The sequence below is a fragment of the Anopheles stephensi genome, chromosome 2 (genome assembly GCF_013141755.1).
Source record: "Anopheles stephensi strain Indian chromosome 2, UCI_ANSTEP_V1.0, whole genome shotgun sequence".
In the NCBI taxonomy this organism is placed as follows: Eukaryota; Metazoa; Arthropoda; class Insecta; order Diptera; family Culicidae; genus Anopheles; species Anopheles stephensi.
In genome coordinates, this window is record NC_050202.1 from 10,328,870 (window position 1) to 10,349,810 (window position 20,941).

At 47.0% G+C, this 20,941-nt stretch overlaps 3 protein-coding genes across 13 annotated transcripts; 2 read left to right on the forward strand and 1 right to left on the reverse strand.

Moving 5' to 3' along the window:
- Nucleotides 1-306: 306 nt before the first annotated feature.
- Nucleotides 307-6,890, reverse strand: LOC118503886 (sorting nexin-8-like). Its single transcript, XM_036037644.1, has 7 exons — nt 5,608-6,890; nt 2,263-2,360; nt 2,103-2,194; nt 1,188-1,733; nt 981-1,122; nt 748-909; nt 307-647 (listed from the first exon to the last, which is right to left on the reverse strand). Exons 1-7 carry the CDS (start codon nt 6,266-6,268, stop codon nt 594-596), a joined length of 1,755 nt encoding a protein of 584 aa, XP_035893537.1. The 5' UTR covers nt 6,269-6,890; the 3' UTR covers nt 307-593.
- Nucleotides 6,891-7,390: 500 nt separating this feature from the next.
- Nucleotides 7,391-12,091, forward strand: LOC118503884 (mucin-19). 3 transcript variants are annotated; one of them, XM_036037640.1, is made up of 7 exons: nt 7,391-8,005; nt 8,213-8,608; nt 8,691-8,772; nt 8,839-9,935; nt 10,035-11,141; nt 11,218-11,356; nt 11,519-12,091. In XM_036037640.1, exons 2-7 carry the CDS (start codon nt 8,237-8,239, stop codon nt 11,614-11,616), a joined length of 2,895 nt encoding a protein of 964 aa, XP_035893533.1. In that variant the 5' UTR covers nt 7,391-8,005; nt 8,213-8,236; the 3' UTR covers nt 11,617-12,091. The 3 variants fall into 3 exon arrangements, with proteins under 3 accessions (XP_035893533.1, XP_035893532.1, XP_035893531.1); XM_036037639.1 differs by having other exon boundaries at nt 7,391-7,746; nt 7,822-8,005; nt 8,839-11,141; XM_036037638.1 differs by having other exon boundaries at nt 8,839-11,141.
- Nucleotides 12,092-12,541: 450 nt separating this feature from the next.
- On the forward strand, nt 12,542-18,978 carry LOC118503889 (ADP-ribosylation factor 1). 9 transcript variants are annotated; one of them, XM_036037655.1, is made up of 6 exons: nt 12,542-12,696; nt 16,072-16,505; nt 16,590-16,772; nt 16,850-16,959; nt 17,044-17,169; nt 17,659-18,978. In XM_036037655.1, exons 3-6 carry the CDS (start codon nt 16,625-16,627, stop codon nt 17,821-17,823), a joined length of 549 nt encoding a protein of 182 aa, XP_035893548.1. In that variant the 5' UTR covers nt 12,542-12,696; nt 16,072-16,505; nt 16,590-16,624; the 3' UTR covers nt 17,824-18,978. The 9 variants fall into 9 exon arrangements, with proteins under 9 accessions (XP_035893548.1, XP_035893551.1, XP_035893552.1 ...); XM_036037658.1 differs by lacking the exon at nt 12,542-12,696 and adding an exon at nt 12,763-12,988; XM_036037659.1 differs by lacking the exon at nt 12,542-12,696 and adding an exon at nt 12,976-12,992.
- Nucleotides 18,979-20,941: the final 1,963 nt, after the last annotated feature.

Here is a 20,941-nt window from a genome sequence, read left to right on the forward strand (position 1 = left end):
ATGCGGTTTCGGAGAGCTGTTTTGCGCCAAAAGCTCGCGCAGAGCAGATGAAACGTGAGAGCCTAGTGGGCGGGTAACTCATCCCATTCGGAGCGATCGGTGGCCACTCAACTCGGGTCTGCCAACAATTAACGATTTGTTGTTTATTATTTTATTTTCTCATTTCTTTTATTTAATTCCTCAATGTTACGAACTGTATCTAAGAAGGAAAAAAAACATCTTATTATAAGGAAAATGTTAGCAAAAGAATAGCAACATCGGTAACCGATACGTTTGTATCCTGATATTCCACTTTGTCCGTTTTTCCCCGCTTTCATTACATATTACCATATCTATTCAGAAGAGTTTCCTAAAACAGAAGCCATATATCTACCCGTATAACTTTAATCCTCCTTCTAAGTATACCAAAAATTAATTCAAACTTGCAAACTGAATTCAAATTTCGAGGTGGACATTTCAAGATTTTGTATTAATGTGTGCAATCTTTTTAAAAACAACACGCCCTATTAGCACTAATTCCTGTACTACTCCTCTCACAACGTTGTGCGCGTTTATGTATGCTTAGCGGAAAAGGGGTTTGGAGCCATCACCCATTAGTCGAGCCTGCTAGACTCGCTAACCACTAACCGATGCCATATCTTCGACATCTGGAGTGAAAGAAAGATTTACGAAACATTTCCAACGGTTAGTATGGGTACGGTGGTGGTGGTGGTGGTGATCGCCACTAGTGTGCGGTGGAACCATTACCTTCTGATGGTGCTGTTGCTCCTCGTGCGCGTACGACAGCAGTATCGAAGGCAAGGATTGTAGATACCGCTCCGCTAGTAGCGTTTCGGCCTGGGCACAGCTGAAGGCGAACGCAGAACGTCGAGCCAGATGCTTTAGGTCGGTGGTCGGTGCGTCATGTTGCTGAAAGCGGTTCAGTGTTAAGAATTTTAGAATATCAACCGCGAGCGTAGTTGTCCGCGACATCTACTTACGGTCGTAATATTGCCTTGATGAATGCTAGGAGCTTTAGTTTTTGTGCGAACATTGCCAGAACTATCAACTCCTGCGCTGGACTTTGCCACTGCACGCTGCTGATCCGCCAATATGCTTTTTTCGATCCCTTCGCATAGATCACTGTTCCAAGGGAGGATTGGAGTTAGCAAATCTCCACGGCAGGACAACATTCCGTTCCATCTTACCTGTGCGCATGCAGCACCTCAAGCAACACATCCAACCGTTCCGAAACGGCACGCTGCTGTACCTGCACGTACCGCTCGTACTGTTTCGCCACCAGTCGCTCACCCGTCGCCATATCCTCGAGCGTTCCATCCTCGTTGAATGTGTCGCGCAAATCGCGACTCTGCAAAATGTCCTCAATTTCGGCACTTTCCGCTGGCTGACACTTGGAATGACAGAGCCGTCGATCGAACAGCTGCTTCAGCCGGCCAATGCTGTGCTGCACACGGCGCAAACGAGTTCGCGATTCAGCTAGCGTGTCCATATCCACCTCGGGAAGTGTTGCGTCGGGCCGCAGTCGTACCAATTCGTCCATTTGCTTCTCGTACGCCACACGCAACCGGTACTGATGGTCGGTGGTGGTATCGCGCAGAAAGGTGCTAACGATCGGTGAGCTTCCCAGTACGGGGTGTAGCGATACGACGATGAGCCATGTTTGGAGTCCTCGGCGGCGTTCTTCGAGAAGCGAGTCCAGCATCAACTGCTTTGGTGGTAGTGCTGGTAGGAGTCTGGGTGAAGTAGAAAAAAATTATTTGAGATCGTTCTAACCGTAACGATCGCCTCGTGTACAATTAGCGTATAATGAGAGAACTTTGCACATAACCGATACATCTGTAACTGGCAGGCAAAAACAAATTACACCATCCATTTCATCTCTAGATGAATAGGCCATTCTACCATTCCTTGCCGTTACAGGCAACGTGATCGTATGCACAAAGTGCTATCACTAACGACACCGGCGTTACTTGTGCTGCTGCGGGCGATCCTAACAACACCCGTGCCCTGTGTATACGTGATCGATCGATGGCATGCAGGCCATCACACCACAGCACAAGGTCGTACGCTAACATTCCCCGGGTAGGTACGCGTCTACTTACCGATATGGATACTTCACTGCCAGATAGCGATGAAGCGTGACGAAATCTTTGTACCGCCGCCGAACCGTTTTCTCGATACCCTTTAGCTTGATCTTGGGAAAAGTGGGAAAAGAAAACCGATCGTTACGATGCGCTGGGGGCAGTAGAATATGAATCTTACCTCATACTCGGAATGCTTCAGAAAGAGTCCTTTTTTCTCCGGCACTATCCTAACGCTGACGTGCGATTCGTTCAGCTCCCGCTCGGTTGAGTCATCGCCTGTGGGATCATGCGAAAAAAGGATTAGAGATCAGCAATCTTTTTTCGCACGAGAATTGAAAGTCACCTGTAGTTAGGTTCGAGAAATTAATAATATCCATTTGTTCTGTTTGGAGTGTTCTTAAGCTTAAGCTATAAAGGAAATCTTTTCCTGGTCTGTGTTACGGAACAAAGCCACATCAAGATCGCGCCATGCTTTGTTGTTGATAGCTCGTGCCTCTGCAGGCTTACTAAAAGGCACAACACCAATGGCAGTTGACGGCCGTCCATAAACGACGTCACGAAGCTAATTAAATTTATTTGAATTTTAAAACTTTATTTCGATAATTTAAAAAGGAGCTTTATACAGCCATGCAGCATCGAGTACATTTTTTAAATTAAATCTTTTTTTTTTCTTCGATTGTGTTTTAAGGCATCCGGGAGATCCCAACGCAATTTAGTCTGTATTTCGACATTTTCTATATTTTAGATGTTGATATGATAATTAAGAAAGCTTTTCCTTCTATTTCGATGACGAATTTAGGAGTAAAAATATTACTCTCCTAAGATATCCCTTCTTTTCACCATCTGTAACGCTGCTGTACGATCAGTGCGAACATAAACAAACAATAGCAGCGCGACGAGTGCATTATCCAATTTCTAGCCGATTACGCATAATTTACGCACCGCTCTAGAACGCTCCAACACCTATCAACCCCCTCCTATATCACATTGTACCAAGGTTATCAAATAGACCTCGGGGACCCCATGGCCACGGTCAATGGGATGACACCCCGCGAATCGGCCGACATCAGCATACTCTCCCATTACAAGCAAGCAAGCATCGCATAATTCACAATTATGTTCTTGTCTTCGTTATCATCAGCTTGTCTTTAACTTCAACATGCACGAAACTGCACCGAAATCGTTCGAGATGGCGAAAAGCCTTATCAAGAAAGCAATAAGATAACGATTTACTTTAGAGGCTTAATTATTCAAAATTTATTGTAGCTTTCTGATGCATAAATCAGCTTTACACCCTCAAAACCCCTCTCGAGCTAATTCGACCACCATTATTCTCAATGTCAGAACAATTTTCTATTACGTGTAGGAATAGCGATTATAATGAGGGCCATATCTACATTATACACGTATATAGGTCGCGTGTCTTTTCGTGTGGCGGTTTTTCTTTTTTTTTTAAAGCCACTTTGCCAGCAACACTTCCATGCATTGTTATTGATTGCAGCGTACGGGCAGCGAACGTCAGAAGGTTGTGCTTTAACAAAAAAACCGCAACAGATTTCTTTTTTTTTTCTGTCTGCTTACCACAATATCGTGTTTCGTTGGATGAAGAGGGAGGAAAAAAAGAATTCACATCCGAATGACCGCTAACTCTCCGGACCAGAAGATTGTACTTGAAGGGGTGTGTACTTGAAATGTCAGCAGGCACAAGGTTACAGTACTGAGGGCAACACGGCTACTCTTGTACGGAGGAGCAGATGCAGAATCTTGGTCTAGATAATGAGACATTACAATAAGCAAATGAAGACTCCGTAAAGCTCACTCGTTTAGCACTTAATGCACCTTCAAGAGGCCAGTTTTGAATATCCAGCAATTAAAAACAAATTCCGTCACATCAGACGTGACTCCGGCAATGGCTCACCAGACATTAATGATGCCTGGCAAGTCCCGCATACCTGATCACTTCAACAAGGGACCAGTCCTTAAGCTGGAACGATTTTTACACCCCCTTCTCTCTCTCTCTCTCTCTCTCTCTCTCTCTCTCTCTCGCTCGTCCAAAAGACTCAAGAGAACCCCCGCCGGGGTAACTTCGCTCACATCAGGTGTAGTAGCTTAATCCAGCCATCGCTCATATTCGTCCGGCCGTTTTTGGTCGCAAAAACCAAAACAAAAGCCTGTCTGGCATTCTAATTGCTATAGCTCTTCAGGCTTCACCGATCAGCGGCCGCTAGATGTTGTTGGGACCGCAAGCTAAATAATACTTCCGAAATCCGAACCCCGCTGCTGGAGTCGATAGTACGATTCGTTTTCGTTTTTGGAAACCTGTTTGGCTGTCCGTTCGAGGTCAGTCGGCGTTGTTGTTTGCGCCACATTGACAACTCTTTTCGAAAATTGGGCGCTTGGAAGAGATGAGAGCGTTGTTTATGTCCATCTTTCTTTTAAACCGGTGTTTTGATAGCACAGTTGAAATGAAACGCGGGAGTTACGAGCACCGTAACGTTGGATGGAAATTATCGAACGTCGAAACATGTGTGCAAACAGAGAGAGAGAGAGAGAGAGAGAGAGAGAGAGAAATACAACCGATCGTAGATACGGGGCATAATATGGCCCTCACGATCAACAGTAATGGTGGGTAAGAAAACTTTTCTAGCTTCCACAGCACTATTAACGATCAATTTTGGGGCTAAGTATTGAGCGTTTCTGGATGATAATTTGTACCTCAAACAAACCGTTCATGTGGCGTAGAGTTTATCGTCGTACCGTTTATATTGGACGGATCAGACATTTGCACCTTGCTAAGTGACCTCTTCTGCTATCCTGTCGTGTGATGCATATTGTGCCTCGGAAATAGGGCTAACTTTGGAAAGCCATTAAAATGAAACCACAACAAATAATTCAAGGGAGCTTCTTCGAAATCGTAGCGGTTCAGTCCATCTTGCTCACAGAATTTTTAAACATTAAACACAGAGGATTTTACATCATGAACAGCGTCATTAACTTATCAACTATCCGATCATGTCTAGGATCTTCTCCTTGACAGTTTGAAGTTTGACCGAATGATCAGGCCCTTCGAAGCTAAAATACTAGCTTGTTCTGTCGAGATCTGGACTTCGATCTTCGATCGATCTCGATCGAAATATCTTCAAGCCTAGTCTCTTAATCATAGATCTTGTCCGTACATAAGAGACAGGACGTAAACGACTAAGGATAGTTGGGACATCGAATATATTTTTTTTAAATCAGACAATGATTTGAAGAATTAGACTTGTCCTTGTTAGAAACCGGAAGCAGTCGTCATCAGTTATCATGATATGTGGAGCACGCCATCGATTTTCTTTTGCATTGCATTCCAATCCATACACAACACAACATTCCCGTCTAGTAAACACGATTAGTCAGTGCACATTCAATCGAGATCTTAATCAGTAATCTGCTCCTCCTATCAGAACCCCGTACAAACATTGTTTGTAAAACTCCTGTACAGTAAGCTTCCTGTTTCTTAGCTCTAACCCCCCGTACTACTCACCAACCGAAGCGATCGACACCGAAATGGACGTCGTTGCGGATGACGAAGATGGGCCTTGACCGGGTGAAAGTGCTCCCTGCTGTAGTAGGCCCGCGTCCAGGGTGCTTTCTCCTGCCAGTACGGGACCGGTCGAACGAAATCGATTGGCACCGGCAGCCGGAGGGGCATTTCCACCCGATCCTGTCACATCGGCCAGATCGATCGAATTGATGCCGCCGCTGAGCGTAATGGTGGCGGTCGTGATATACGCAATCCTTTCCGATTGGTCCACCACTTCCTCATCCGGACCCGACTCGGAATCGTCCGTACTGTCGTCGGAGAAGGACGAAGGATACGGAAGGTCGGAAGATGCTGCCGCAGACACGAACGTATCACCAACCGACGGTGACCTGGAGATGTCCGGCATGGTACCGTTCCAGGAATGCAACAAACCATTCGACGCGGACGTGGTTCCATTGATGAATGTACTATCGCCGAAATTGTCCGTCCCTTCGAACGGGGATTCCCGATTCTGGTTGCTCGATGCTGCCGACACTTCCCTCATCGCAATGGAGGCTGCGTCCGAGACGGCATCCGGAGACGTCGTCCTGGGCGAAGCGAGCAGGGATGCTGCTGCTGGCGGTGGTTGCCGAAAATCCGTCTCCACAACAACAACGGGCATGTTCGTGTTCTCGCCTAGTATTTACGCTTCTATACGCTCTATAAATTCCCACACAAATCACTTTTTTTGCTTCTCACCCGTATTGCAGTATTTTAGAGCACCGCTGTTAATGCCACCGTAGTAGCCAAGGAACTGCATTGGCCGTGAATAATTAACCGAATGACCAGCTGCCTGGTCCTGCTACCGCTCGGTACTCGGACTGTGCTTGAACGTTTCAGAGAGGCACAGTACAGCACACACACAACACACACAATTGCACAATTGTTTCGATTTCCACGGGCACAATCGCACGTAGATGAGCGGAGATGCTCTATATAGCAGGGGGAAAAGCACACAGAAGCACGCGCGCGCTTTTTCGCCAATTTCACCAGCCCGCACTATCGTGATGCACGGAAACACCCTCGAGAACCCTGTGGTTCTTCCTGCCTGCCTCTCCTAGGCATGATGCTTGTTCCGTGATGAGGTATTTTCTTTTGTTGCCTAGAACGGGAGCAATCCCGATGCACCGCGAAATGCGCCTATCTCGCAACACAAATGCCGAACTGCCGACGCCGATAATGCGCACGAGACGGAAAATCAACCCCCACACCGTCGGGAAGCGCCACGGTAAATAACAACCCCTAAACGAAGCGAACGCTCTCGGAACTGTTCCGGCGTGGTGTTGCAGGTGAGAAAAAGAGAGAGAGAGAGAGAGGTGCGAGAGCGTAAACATTTTCACCCTTGTGGGGGGTGTGTAAGTATTAGGCCGGTTTTTCTATTTTTATGGAAAATTTTGAGTGAATTATTTATTTTAATGATTTGGATAAATTGAAAAACGAACATTATCAAAAACAATATGGGGGTTATTAAGGATTTAAAACATAACTACTTTTCATCATTTTCATATTTAGATTTTTTTTACTAGTGTGGAATGGGTTATTAAACGTTAGAGATTAAAGAACAAACACATAAAAAAACGTACAACTAATACAAAACACAAATTTCTGAAATGCAAAATAATCCTTTTTTGTAAACGCAAAATAACGGTCAGAAAGGGCAAAAGTTTGAATTACGATAATTTTCAATAATGAAATATGCCAAGAAACATGTCCATCAAACCGACCACTGTTAGCGTGGGTCAGTTTGGGAAGCTGTTCGGCAGACGCGTACACAGATCAGGGCGATTCAGGCCACTTTTATTCGATTTTCTCTTAAAAGTTTCGTGCATTTTCCTCGCGTTTCCTTGAATTTCCCGCAAAAATCCCCTACAATAGGTGAATAATAGTAAAAATAATTTGTTTATCGTCGTGCTTGACATTTTTTCTCGACTGTCGGCGTACTCGTACCCGTGGCGCGACCACCGTGCGCTTGGTATTGGCTTGTACGCGGTACAAAATTAGCGAACGTACCGTACTGCCGACCAGAGCAAGCAAAAAGGCCACAAACAGTGTGCAAAGTTTTCCCGGTTGTTTTCCGTGCTGTATTTTGGCGGTTTCTCGGTACGAACTGGTTTAGGAAAAATCCCTACCCGTACCGGCGGTGTGCTAGTGTGTTAAACAATATTTCTTCGATAGTTTTCTCCCCGCGGCTGGCTTGGTTTGTGTTTGACGACTTGCAAGCAGGGAAAAATTGTTCATTGTATCGCTTCTCGGGTTCGGTGAAAGAAGAGTGCGCGCGTTAATACAACAGTGCAGCTGTTTAATTATTGCGAAGATCGGTTTTTGCTATCAATAAAGTGAATTCATCTTTTTCGCCAAGGTAAGATCAAGCGGGGACAAAACAACACAGACAAATGGCAATTCTCGCTCGCCCATCAAGCGCTGCAGCTGTTTCGTCGACGATGAAGCGCGTCTGTAGCTGTCCCCGTCGTGGCGCGTAGCTTGCCTTTATACAGCTTGGCCTGCATCCAAGCTACGATGCAACCGCTAAGCCCGCTTCAACCCGTCCGTTGCCTTCCATTTACAGATTCCGGCATTAAAGGGAAAGGAGATGGATCCGGCCGATATAGGGAAACATCCGGATCTGATAAAAAAAGCTCAGGCCGACATATCGCAGTGTGATGTGCTGGTGTGTGGCCGGTGCCATTCCGTGTTCCATCTGATCGATCTGTTCCGGGAGCACAAGGAGAACGAGCCGGACTGCAAGCGATCGTCCGGCTCGACGCTGCACAACTGTGACGAGGCGCAGGCCAAGGTGTGGGCTTTCTTGCTGTGGAAATCGGCCCAACGGCAATCCGCAGGGGAGGAGAAGAATGCCGGGGCAAACAACTCCTGGAAGCTGTACCAGACGTGGGTTAAGCTGGAGGAGTCCGTGCGTGATACGTGGATTGTGGCGGGTAAAACCATCCAATCGTTCTCGAAGGTGAGATGATCGTGTCGTGGTGGCCGGTTTGAGTAGGGAAAATATTAATACAATTTCACACACAAAAAAAAATCCTTTCCAGACGGGTGCGGGAAATCTTCAGGAAATGCCAGTAAAAATTACCAAAACGATCCTGGAACCACAAAACGAAGCACAGGATAAAGGTAAAGGCACAGTAAAAGTAATGTTCCCACCCGGACAAATTAATCCATATTTATTCGCCATTTCAGCCAATGCCCAGAACCGCTTCACGCCAGCCGTTCGTAAGGTGGGAGACGTTAAACCGCCCACCACCCTTGCCGGGGACGCGAAAAATCGTATCGTTGTCGGTGCTCAGACGGGCGTGGTGAAGAAAACGGACGGCACACCGGTAAAAACTCCTATCACGGGCTCCGGGGCGGCATCAGCTGCTGGCGCCACCACCACCACCACAGGCACACCGGTACGGCGGTCGTTTGCAACGCGCACGCACCCCAAAACCGGGGCCTGTTCCGAGGAAGAGGTGGAGAAAATTTTAGCCAAACGCTTCAGCCCCATCATCAAGATGCACGAGTACCTGGTGAAATGGGTGAAGATGACGAACGATCAAAATACCTGGGAACCGCTGACGCATCTCCATTCGTGCCAAAGCATTCTGGAACATTTCGAGGTACAGCTGGCCAAGCAGAAGGAGCAGCGCGCCGCGACGGCAGCACGCGCCCTACAGATGCAGCGCCAGGAGAAGGGAGCGACCGGTGCGGCAACCACAACTGGAACAGCAGGTTCGGGGACAACGACCACTACCACAACCACCGCCGGTTCCGGTGCTGCTTCGATCGCGAATCAACTCCGTCCGGTTCGCACCTCGAAGGCAAGCGCACTCGATCGTGTAAAGCAGTGGACGGCTGGCAATCGATCGCCGGGTGATTCCGCGGACGATGCCACCGGCCCGGCTGGCAAGCGTAAGCTCGACGAAGCAGAATCCGACGGGCCGAACGATGCCGATGGTGTGGATACGGCAAAGAAGCTGAAAACCGAATCCTCTTCCGCCGTAAGCGATGCGCTAACGAAGGTTTCCCAAACGGGCAACGTAAAGATCGTGTCCGTTTCGGGTGCCGGCGGTGGCGCACCCACCTCGGGCATCATGAAATCGGCCGTGAACGGTACCGTGGCGACCACGGTCAAGGATGGCACGTCGGCCGAAGTTGTCATCATAAAATCACCTAAAGACGGTATCGCCAGTGGCATTAGCAAAAAGTCGCCCGGCCAGCAGCTGGTGGTGGGTGGCGGATCGGCGGGCGCCATCACGACGCGCCTATCGCCGCGCAGTGGCGGCGAAGCGGCCAAGGTAAAGATCGTCTCCAAGTCGGAAATGAGTGGTGGTGGAGGTGGGGGTGTGCACGGAATATTCAAAGTCAAACCCGAACCGACCGGTTCTTCCCCACAGAGCTCGTCCCCGAAGGCGGTACTAACGACGGCAACGGCCGGCTCAACGACGCCCCATCATCCGCCGTCCCGTCCCATCACCATCACGACCGGCGCCTCCACGACCGATTCGTCCGGCGTCACGACACGCATCATTCGCCGGAACATCGACGGTACCGAGCAGCTGGTGAAGCAAACGATCCGCAAGACGCCGAAGCTGGTTCCGTTCTCGCCTGGACAGCAGCAACAGCGACCCGGTGGAATCGGTACACCCAAGCCGGCTGGTGTGTACACGTCCGCGCCCGTACCTAAAATCACCACCTCGGCCGCTGCGAGCGGTCAGCAGCGAGCGACAGCGTCACCACGCGTCATTTCAACCTCCCAGCAAAAGCCGATCGGAAGCCGGGTAGTAACATCCGTTTCCGGTGGACCCGGCACAGTGGTCCGCACCTCGACCGTCACCCGTACAGTCGGTGGGCCCGCATCGTCCGAGCAGAAGATCAACGCACTGCGCCGACAGGGCGTAAACGTGGTGAAGCGCGTCATCACCTCGAGCACGGTGGCCGGAGGCAAGAAGGCGGGCGGCAACGAGGAGGAAGAAACGGAAGCGATGACCGACGGGTTCTCTTCCAACATTTCCATTCCTCCCCCACCGAGCCCACCGCGCGCAATGACCCTCTGCCCCGTGACGGGTAAGGTGCTGGCCCAAGCAGAAGGTGAACCTACTCCCGTACCCAGCCCGGAAGCGGAACCGGAAGAAAAGAAGGTAGACGTGAAGCAGGAATCGGGCTCTGCCAACGCAAACCCCTCCGAGCAACCGGCCGCCGAAGGTGGCGAGCAGCAGATGGTGGTGGCAACCGGCGGAGACCAGACGGACACGCAGGTGCAGCAGCTGCTGACGAACGAGGACGGCTCCCCGATACTGGTGGCGGGTGAGGATGGTACCGTGTATCAGGTGGCGGGCAAGAACGCCGAAGGCCAGACGATACTGATTGCGCAAGGTTCGGATGGAGAGCAGAGCTGCGTGTTGGTCGCTTCGCAGGAGGGCGAGGAAGAGGCGGCCGGTGGTGCCGGTGGCGTGCTGACGCTGGATGCGGCCGTTTCGGAAGCCGTGGCCGTACCACAGGAGGTAAGTGGGCGCAGCTCGTGCAGCGCTGCGAAAAAAAGAAAGCTCGATTTTAATATTCTCTGTCCTCTCACACCAGGGACAGGAGATGACGGAAGAGCAGGCGGCACAGTACCAGCAGTCGGTCGATACCAACCAGGAGTTGACGATTTCGACCGAAGATTCGCAGGACACACAAATTACGGCCGAAGTAGTGCAAGCCGATCAACCGTCACCCGGTGAGTCATTTTATTCTAACAATGCTCTCTTCCCCAAATCGATCGAGGCCCTGAGTAAGAAGTACTAGGCGCCTCCATCGCCATTAATGTTGATAGCAAAAGAAGCTTAAGATTGTGTTGCATTTATACCTCATAATAACCTCATATCTTATTCCCCTACAGGCGGTACCAGACGGGTGGTCTTACTGCTTCCCGATGGCAGCTTCATGATGACGGAGGTTAACGACGAACAGTACCAGTCACTGAATCTGGTCAACTAAAAACCAGTTGTGGATTCCTACCGGCAAAGGAACGAGAGCCACTCGTTAAAGTTTATCTTCTTTTTTATAGATATTCTAAGCTAAACCTACGCGTGCATTGTCCTGTTATAACTAAGTTTTATAAGGTAAGGTAGACTTTTACTGCTGCTTGCACATTATTTTCCTTGCATGTCGAGGAATGGTTTGCTCTTTTTGATCGAACCTCGGACACTGCACGCGCGCGAGACGAGAGAGGGATAGTAGTTATTGTATGACGCGTACATTCAAGCATAATTAATTCATATGACATATATACACACACACAAACACACGGTAAAGTAAACGATTGGTTTTGCTTTAACGGAAGCAAGGTGCGTTGTGCGCAACGCGCTAAATAATCGCTAATCGCCACCATTAATTAGATCAACTGTCTTATTGTAGCAAAAGAGTATAAATATAAACAAGTGAAAACAAAGGAAACAATATTGAAACACAAGCCGCTTTAGAGGTTTCGCTTGTGGTTTTGTTGAAAGTTGAGGCGGTGTGAAATACTAGCTGCTCAGAAGTGTATAGATTGATCTGAGAAAAACGATGCTTAGCTTGTTAGATGATTAGCGCTAACCGCGTTACCCATAATGTGAGGAACGTTTGAGGACACAATCGCATCCGAATCTTAACTTGTTGGCTCCATACTATGCATGGCTTACAATTTTCGGGGCATGTGGTGACTTTATTTACTTTATCGATTGGCTAAATGTACTTCTTCGGAAGCTAGGATAACGGTCATTTTGAATATTTACAGTAAAAAATCCACAGAAAGCAATGGATGGCGTATTGTGACGGGATAAAAAGCTAGGGATCGATGTACACCTTCAGGACACTAAAACACATCGCCGGAACTAACATCCATTTCACAAAATGTTACCGGAAAATGTCCGCCCGGTGGTTTGCGGTGCGGTCGGCGATAGCTGTCAGGTGGAGTTAATCATCGCTGTACGCGTTTCTGTGTAGCGGTGTGACGAGCGAGCAGGCGAATCACAACATCCAAATCATTCGGTTTTGCATTTTGCGTTTCCGTCGTCTCATCGAAAAGTAAAGCAGGTGATAATCCGATCCCTAGGTTAATACGGAATACGGTGCATATTATACTGTAGACGTGTAGTGTGTTTGTAACGTGTCCTGAAAGATCTTCTCGTTCGGCTCCATACCCATTTCTTTGTGACGACGACAAACAGAGTTGTGGCATTTGACGACGTGGATACGGCCAATTCATTGGCTGGATGTTGCGTGTTATTTCGTGCATTTGGAGAAACCCTTTGCAAAGCTTTATAAATTGTTGCTAGCCGGAGTGTGTTGCCGGAGAGTGTGCTTTCGGTTTGGGTGTTTGTTTGTTGTAGGTAGTGCCTAAAGGATAGGATGAACGGGCTTAGAAAGCTCGTCATCGTGGGAAGGCTACGGGGGCAAGCCGTATATAGCATTTGAACTGTGATGAATCTCGTAAAACCCACAGGAACACAAACGCGAATAGATTTCCGGGACAATTTCGTGGAAGAAACGAGTGTCAATATGGTATCTGAATCGGAAGTGCAATGTCGGCATACAAGTGTTAATATTCGCTTTCTTTGCTTCCAGTATGTGTCCTCTGTGTACAGGATGAAAAGGAGTCAATCCTCTACAAAACATTTTCTTATGCAGAGCATTAGAGGAATCCTTTTTTTTTTTTGGTGGGGGGGAAAAGTAGAATCGAACTGGGATTGATCAATCGTATCCTCCTTCCAGCGCTTTGTTGATTTGTTGTCTGCCAGATGGAACCTCCATTCGGCCCATTCTTGTAATGGTTTTCCCTCGCCATTAGCCAAAACCAACCGGTCACACAATATTTCTCTTTCCTTTGTGTTACGGTTCTGTGCTTTTCTATTGTTGTAACAAACATTCTTATTTCTTTTGCCCAAGAAAAGAGAAAACAGCGCCCTTTTGTATCCGCAGCAAAAAAAACGGCCATGAAAAGCAACGTCGATCAAGCATCGAACACGCACTACTAAACCTGCCACATGTCGGCCGACGTGGCAGCGAAAGTCGACCAAAGCGCCGTCTGTTTGCCGAATCGACATTAGCACCAACTGTCAATAAAAAGGTGGGCGAAAAACAGAAACCGTGTGTGTGTGTGTGCGTGCGTCGAGAGGAAAGTTAGATCGCCGCGAGCTTTGAATGTAATTCGTGGTGGCGAAAAGTGACGGAACAGGTCGAGACCGCGAGCACTGGGTTTTGGGCCGCGAATAGCAAAGAAAGTACGTAAGTGAAACGCCGAAAAATGGGTTCTGTTTGTCGGTGAACGCAACGTGCAGGTGGTGAGCTAGATTGTGGGTCGTGTTTCACGAAGAATGGGTGTGAAAAAGTCGGTTCCAGTGTGCACGCGATTGTCGCCCTAGCGGTAACCCGTACAGTCGCCATCTTGGGCTGGCAGCCGTACTGCTTCTTCTTCTTTCTGTCATTCTCTCCCTCTCTCTCTCTCTGTCCTGCCTACTGCTGCATATGCGTGGTGGTTTTTCGTTGCCGTCGTCAGCGGATCCGTGAAACGGTGTGTTTGTGTGTGTGTGTGTGCGCGCGTTGTGTGTTGGAGCAAAGTCATCATCATCGTCATCATCTTCACGCGCACACAACTAAAGAAAACCAACTTAACCAATTTATTAGGGGCTTTTGATGTCCGGGAAAGCATGAGCATAGAAATTGATGAGTTTCTGTAACATGGTAGGATTAAAAATGTGCAAATAATATCCTTTGTTCGGTACGGACTTTCGTGAACTTTTCAAGTGCTAACACTATGGTAGAAAATAATATGCAGAAGAAGGGTGTATTTTCACCGTTGCGCTCTGACGTGTACAAGCGAGAAAGAGAGAGCAAGAGCGAGAGCAGAATCGTGTGTGTGTGTGTGTGTGAATATGTGTGCGCGAGCAAGTGGGAACGAAGCAGCATAAATAAGAAAAGCCCAAAGAACGCAGAGAAGAACAATGCCACATCTGACGGGCGGACGGACAAGTGCACTGGAAATTAAGCCGATCGGCCAGACCTCAGGTCCGAACCTCGGATGTGGTCATCAAGAGATTTTTTAGCTAGAAAAACGGCGAATGTGCGAGGCCGCCCTTTAATCAGCCTGATTGGATTGTACCACAGATCTCTTATCAGCGGAAATGGGCGTTCGATCGACTCTGAACAATCTGCAATTACGTGCGCTTTACCCGTGTCATCTCCCACCCCCTGGGGAAGTTATTTTGGTCGGATTCAGTTTCAGGGCAATATGGGCTCCGATAAGAAAGCGTGTCCAGTGGTTGCGGTGGTGGCACAGGCTGATTCACCCGTAGAACCCGACCTATGTACACGTTACTTTACTATGAAAGCCGCTCAACATACACACACACATACACCTGCGTAACGTAGCAGAAGAGCGTTCGCACCACTACAAGCGCCGATGGAAGGGAAGCCACCCATTTGCGTCGGCTAATGTTCCGCACAGCAGCAACATGAAAGAGAGAAGCATGCAAGTGGCGCCCTCCCACCAACCCCCCTCCCCACCCCATTTTTGGCTTTGGCCCTGGTGCGTTCGTTTTGAACGCGCCTGTGTCAATCGGCCACAAAACCGTTGGGAAGATTACGGAAAAACGGATACGGGCCGGAACAGGTTGGCTGGAAAGAGAAGGATGATGCTCCTCCAGGCTGGCGATGGGTAGAAATTTTTCCGTCCGGAAAGTCGATCGAATATATGGCTGGCTGTGTGTGTGTGTGTGTCGTTATGCTCGATTTTCTATACACGAGACGCTCGGTGTGCGTGCACGTTTGTATGTCAGTATCGCAGCTTATGTGGGGTAAAGACGTTTTAGTTGATGCTTTCTCCACCGCACACCGGCAGCATAAAAAAAGTCGTCGGTCGGAAAACGTTGAGCCAACGGCTGGGCTGGTCAAGCAACGATTTAAAATGAAGAAAAATCTGCGTTTACAAAACAGCTCGATTCAAGAAGACCTCGTACGCAATTCGTTCACTACAATGTTGCTATGGAAATTGTTTCCAGCAGGCTGTTTTAAACTTTCCACACCCCGGCTACTTGATTGTATTGAAACGGATGTTCCTACTAGCTATAATGTTGCGATTTTAGCCACTTTCGCACAGGATGATTCATTATCGCGAAGTGGAGCGTCACGTGAGCCAAGTGGCAACCATACAGAGCCGCACGATTATAGGAAACATGCTAAATGAGACAAAAGTTCCACTCAACGAAAGCACCAGGGGAATTAGAATGAATTGATTTGTGTGCACGCGGAGAGAGAAAGAGTATTGGGTATTGATTTTGTTATGAAAAGAAGGAACACGCACTTCCGGCGCGGCGCTGTATATGGGACGTTGTCGATCAAATCTGCATACTTAATTTGTAACAAACATCAGCGTAAAAGTTACTAATTTTTGTTCATTTCTTTTCCTTCCAGATATTACACTAGGCTAGACGCAAGTTCAACAACAAACCCATAACAATAAATTCCGATAGTTCGGAACAATAGAGGAAGTGCGTGTGGAACACGGCAACGTCTGTATGTGTGTGTGTTAATGTTTCGTTAGCGAATAACGCGAAAGTACGCTAAAATTCCAGTACACAGTACATCGTTCGTCGGCCAATTACTGGTGCAAGTGCAGTAGCAGTGAGTGGTGTGAAGAAAGATAGAGAGAGAGAGAGAGAGAGTGATCTAGGTTTATTAGTTTACTAGTAGATCGCGCTGTAAGTTAAGCCACCTGTGCTTTTCTGTAAAACATTCCATTTATAACCCCCCTCCCCCTCTCGGGCACAATCGCATTGTGGTCTCCGGTGTGAGAGAAGCTTTCCAGCGTACCAAAACCGAGATCATATCGTTCGATCTTAAGAAAGGTGGGTGGTTGGATTCAGATCGGGAGGATCGCGGGAGGAGATGTAACTTTAACGCCGTACTGCTTTCTATCCCTCTGCGCCTAGGTGTATAACAAAACGATACATTACAACACAGCAAAATGGGGAACGTATTCGCCAACCTGTTCAAAGGATTGTTCGGCAAAAAGGAGATGAGAATTCTGATGGTCGGATTGGACGCTGCCGGTAAAACCACGATCCTGTATAAACTAAAATTAGGTGAAATTGTTACAACGATTCCTACAATTGGTAAGCAACAAGGGTGTCCGTGGCTGGGTGTAGAAATAGTACTAATTAACGGCCTGAACCTTCCCCCCTCTTTGCAGGTTTCAACGTCGAGACTGTAGAGTATAAAAACATTAGTTTTACGGTTTGGGATGTGGGTGGCCAGGATAAGATTCGGCCCCTGTGGAGGCATTACTTCCAAAACACACAAGTAAGTGAATACTACCGTCATCCTAAACCCGTGACCGTTTGGAAACCTTCAGCTTACTGATGAGTTCTTCTTTACCATCCTCAGGGACTTATCTTCGTGGTCGACAGCAACGACAGAGAGCGTATCGGTGAGGCCCGGGAAGAATTGATGCGAATGCTGGCCGAGGATGAGCTCAGAGATGCCGTTCTACTGATATTCGCAAACAAACAGGTACGTGTGATGTGGAAGCTATTAGTGGCATCAACATGCTGCACATTGGTCATTTGGTGGTGGGGTAAAACGTAAAAGCATAATTCCTTTACCAAAATGTGCACTGAGAGTTGCCCACTTACACTACAGTGGTAACTACTGAGTCTCTTCTTTCGATGGCTTGTTCTCATCAACTGCTCAGTTCTAGCGGTTGTCTATTGCTTAGAAAGGCTTAGAACAATATTTTCTCCAGTATCTTCTCCACCGTATGAGCAGATATGCTGATCCGTACGACTTGGGTGCAGAATGATAAAGCGTTGTCGGCAAATGACAAAGCTTTCTTCTTGTTGTGTACCACGCTGTGTGTCGCCAAGTGTGAATTGCACTTTGCCCTACTTATTATCACCAAAAATGACAACCAATACCCCTATACAAATTAGCATCTCGACACTAATACAAACAATTCACTCATGTGTTTCGTTTTTCTTTTTTGCTTGTTTACGCCTATAGGATCTACCAAACGCAATGAACGCGGCAGAAATCACCGACAAGCTAGGACTACACTCGCTACGAAACCGCAACTGGTACATTCAGGCGACCTGTGCAACTAGCGGCGACGGACTGTACGAAGGACTCGACTGGCTTTCCAACCAGCTGAAAAATGCAAACCGTTAAAAGGTGGTTACAGCTCTAGCGCGAGTCGCTGCCGCCGTCGTAAGCCGCCGTCGGCGCAAGCAAATTAGCTATTAGCGAAGCGAGCGAAGAAAAGATAAGAAGGGAAAAGAAGAAGAAAAAAAACACACACACACACAAATAAACTACAAACACACAACAAAACTGAAATCATCCATTTGACCGAGAAACGGGCGAGCGAGAAGCAGAAGTGTACTCTAGGTGCGTATCGTCACCGCCGACGAACGTCTCAACTCGAGTTTATTCAGTTTATCTTTCTTTTTTTTTTGGCAGAGGAAACGGAACAATGGGACAGTATAAGAAGCTTATAGTGTGTGCAAGAAAGGTAGTGAGAGAGGGGAGAGAGAGAGATGAGGGAGCGAGGATTGTAGACAGGCAGACAGGCAGGCAAACAAGCGTGTGTGCGTGTGTGTAGCAGGAAGGATCGTTTACTAAGTTTATCGGTATGTGTGTGTGTGTGTGTGTGCGTGTGTCTGTGGGTGTGATGGGTGCGTTGTTGCATTCTGTGTATGCGCGTGTGTTTCATGTTGGAAAACCGAGTGACACGATTTCCCAGATACTACTACTACTACTACTACTACCACTACTTCTATCTACCTACCAGAAAGAGTTTATGAAGAACGAACCTACATCAAGCAAGCGCTGCCTGCCTCCGAGAAGAGTGTTGTGTTGTGAGCTACTATGACTGGAGAATAATTTAATCGAACGCGGTCGATACACACGCACACACACAGACATCCACCACACATTCACACATTTACACACCAAACAACAACAACAACAAAAACACACATACCAGGCTAAATACATTCAACTTAACTACTAGTACGACGAGGACAGCAAACACGATACGGATACGGACTACTACTACTACTACTACTACACACACACACACTCTACGTAAGCTTAGTTTATGGTAGGCAAAGAAAGCGAGCAGATGCAAGATTATTTAACCAGGCAATGTAATGTAATAAGAGTGAAGCGCATTATACAAACACACACACTAACACACACTTTCTCTCTCTCTCTCTCTCTCGGGAGGAGTTAAGAGCGATAGGCAAATGTGGGGAAATATGCTGATGATAAAAAGGGCGGACATTTAAAGGATGAAATATAAGCCTCCTCAAAAAGCGCGAATGGGTTGTGTGATGATTTACACTCTCTTTTCTTCATTAGTAGTAGTAGTAGCAGTAGTAGTAGCAGCAGTAGTACTATTACAGTGATTGACAAAACTTTCTCCGATCTGGTTTTTACTAGGGCAAGAGAAAATAATCGTCCATATGATGCTATCAACGCTGTGTTTGCTACGATGATTGTATATTATTGTAATCATGTGGACACTTGGTCGATTTGTGTCTTTCTCACACAAAACACACACACACACAACATACTGCGGGAGAAGGTCGTTCACTCGTGCAACTCAACACCCGATGGCCCCAACAACTCACGCATGTTTCTGCACACAACACAGGAGGATGAAAATATATATAATTATGTATAATTACAGCTAATGAAACTACATGATGTTTAGATAAAACAAAAAAAAACTTTAAAGAAGAAGGAACACCGACAGCAAGACGATAATGAACGCAGAACATGGAAAACAACAAAAACACAATTCCAAATGTGTGTGTAGTGTAAGGTTGAAAGATTTTTCTTTTTTATTTGTTGCCACCGCCACCAACAGACACAGCCGACAGCATACCAAGCAGATTGTAGATCTTAGGATAAATGCAAAACCCATTCCCCGCTGCTGCTGCTGACACCTGATGTGACGAAGCACAGGCAATCGATCAACGTGGTCCTCTCCCATTTGTAATAAATGTCCCCGGGGACGATGTAATGTACGCAAACCAAAATCGCGACGTGCGCGTTCACTGGGTATGTCTTTATTCTTTGCGAAGCTACCGGTTGTTCTGCTTCGTATTGAAGATCATGCATTATGCTACTTAGCTTTATTACTTCTGCTACTACTACTACTACTGCTAAAACTGTTGTGGGCAGTACGATGTGTGGATTTTCTAAATGTTTTAGCTTATTCATGTTTATTTCATGGTTCCATCTGATGATGGTAACCAAACAAGCATCAGCAAAAAAAAGCAAATGCAAAATAAGTGTATGTCACTGTTGGAAGAGCTATTGAGCAATGCAACAGAGAGACGATGCAAAGCGGTGTTCGCTTCCTCTATTTATTATTACTATTATATCATCAGCTTATATATCCGTTCAATGAGAGGATGGGACACACACACAAGAACTAGGACAAGATCAACATGAAGTTACAGCATTTTTTATTTTTACTTTTTATGCAAATGCAAAAGGAAAAGCCCAAAATAGCTAGTAAAGCTAGAAGTAACATTCGAACACACAAACACATTCGTGGGGGGAAAGGATCAAGATCATCATTACTGTGGAGCGGAGAGAAAGGAGAAACATAAGGCAAAAAAGGAAATGAAATAAATAAACGAAAAATGGAACGATAGAGGTGAGCTTGTTAATGCACGTGTCGGTCACAAAGGGGTTAATAAAAGAAATATCGTGGCAGTAAAGGAATTGTCCGGGAGTCAAAAAAGCCTTGTTCGATGGATTCCTGTATCTTGGGATACAGTAAGCAGAGTTTCAGCTCTTGAAGACGACGATTCAGAAGGAGTAAAGTTCATTTGCTACCACCCGGGTACGATCGGTATTTCGGACTATATAATCTGAGCTGTGAACTGAACTCTACTGAACAGCATCCTTCGGTCTATTGTTCTGTCCATATTTGAGCCACGCGTACTTGGGATATGTCTTGGATATGTCGTGCGTCTCTCCCGAATCTTGGCACCAATCCCTTTGCACGAGGCCCCATTTTGGCTAGGTCGCTTTAGTTGGTGAGATTTTTTTGAGAAAAGATCATATTTTTCTCCTAGGCTTTTACCCGTGCTTTCGAAACTAATGTTCGAACCGACTAAAAAGTATTGTCCGTCATAATAATTACATATTAAGAGTTTTCTAACTCTCGCAAACAAACTAAATTAGTATTGTAAATTATTGCATCAGCGTTTGTTTTGTCCTTCACTGTAAATTGACAGCCACCGTAAACCTTACCTCTGCTGTCACT

Excerpts from the sequence above, each read along its gene's own strand:
- LOC118503886 (XM_036037644.1), bottom strand. The coding sequence starts at position 6,268 with ATGCCCGTTGTTGTTGTGGAGACGGATTTTCGGCAACCACCGCCAGCA. Across the intron at positions 2,361-5,607 it reads GGTGTCGATCGCTTCGGTTG|GCGATGACTCAACCGAGCGG; the intron begins GTGAGTAGTACG and ends ATGATCCCACAG. Across the intron at positions 648-747 it reads AGCAACAGCACCATCAGAAG|ATGTCGAAGATATGGCATCG; the intron begins GTAATGGTTCCA and ends CTTTCACTCCAG.
- LOC118503884 (XM_036037638.1), top strand. The coding sequence starts at position 8,237 with ATGGATCCGGCCGATATAGGGAAACATCCGGATCTGATAAAAAAAGCT. Across the intron at positions 8,609-8,690 it reads CCATCCAATCGTTCTCGAAG|ACGGGTGCGGGAAATCTTCA; the intron begins GTGAGATGATCG and ends AATCCTTTCCAG. Across the intron at positions 8,773-8,838 it reads AAACGAAGCACAGGATAAAG|CCAATGCCCAGAACCGCTTC; the intron begins GTAAAGGCACAG and ends TCGCCATTTCAG.
- LOC118503889 (XM_036037655.1), top strand. The coding sequence starts at position 16,625 with ATGGGGAACGTATTCGCCAACCTGTTCAAAGGATTGTTCGGCAAAAAG. Across the intron at positions 16,773-16,849 it reads TACAACGATTCCTACAATTG|GTTTCAACGTCGAGACTGTA; the intron begins GTAAGCAACAAG and ends CCCTCTTTGCAG. Across the intron at positions 16,960-17,043 it reads ATTACTTCCAAAACACACAA|GGACTTATCTTCGTGGTCGA; the intron begins GTAAGTGAATAC and ends TACCATCCTCAG.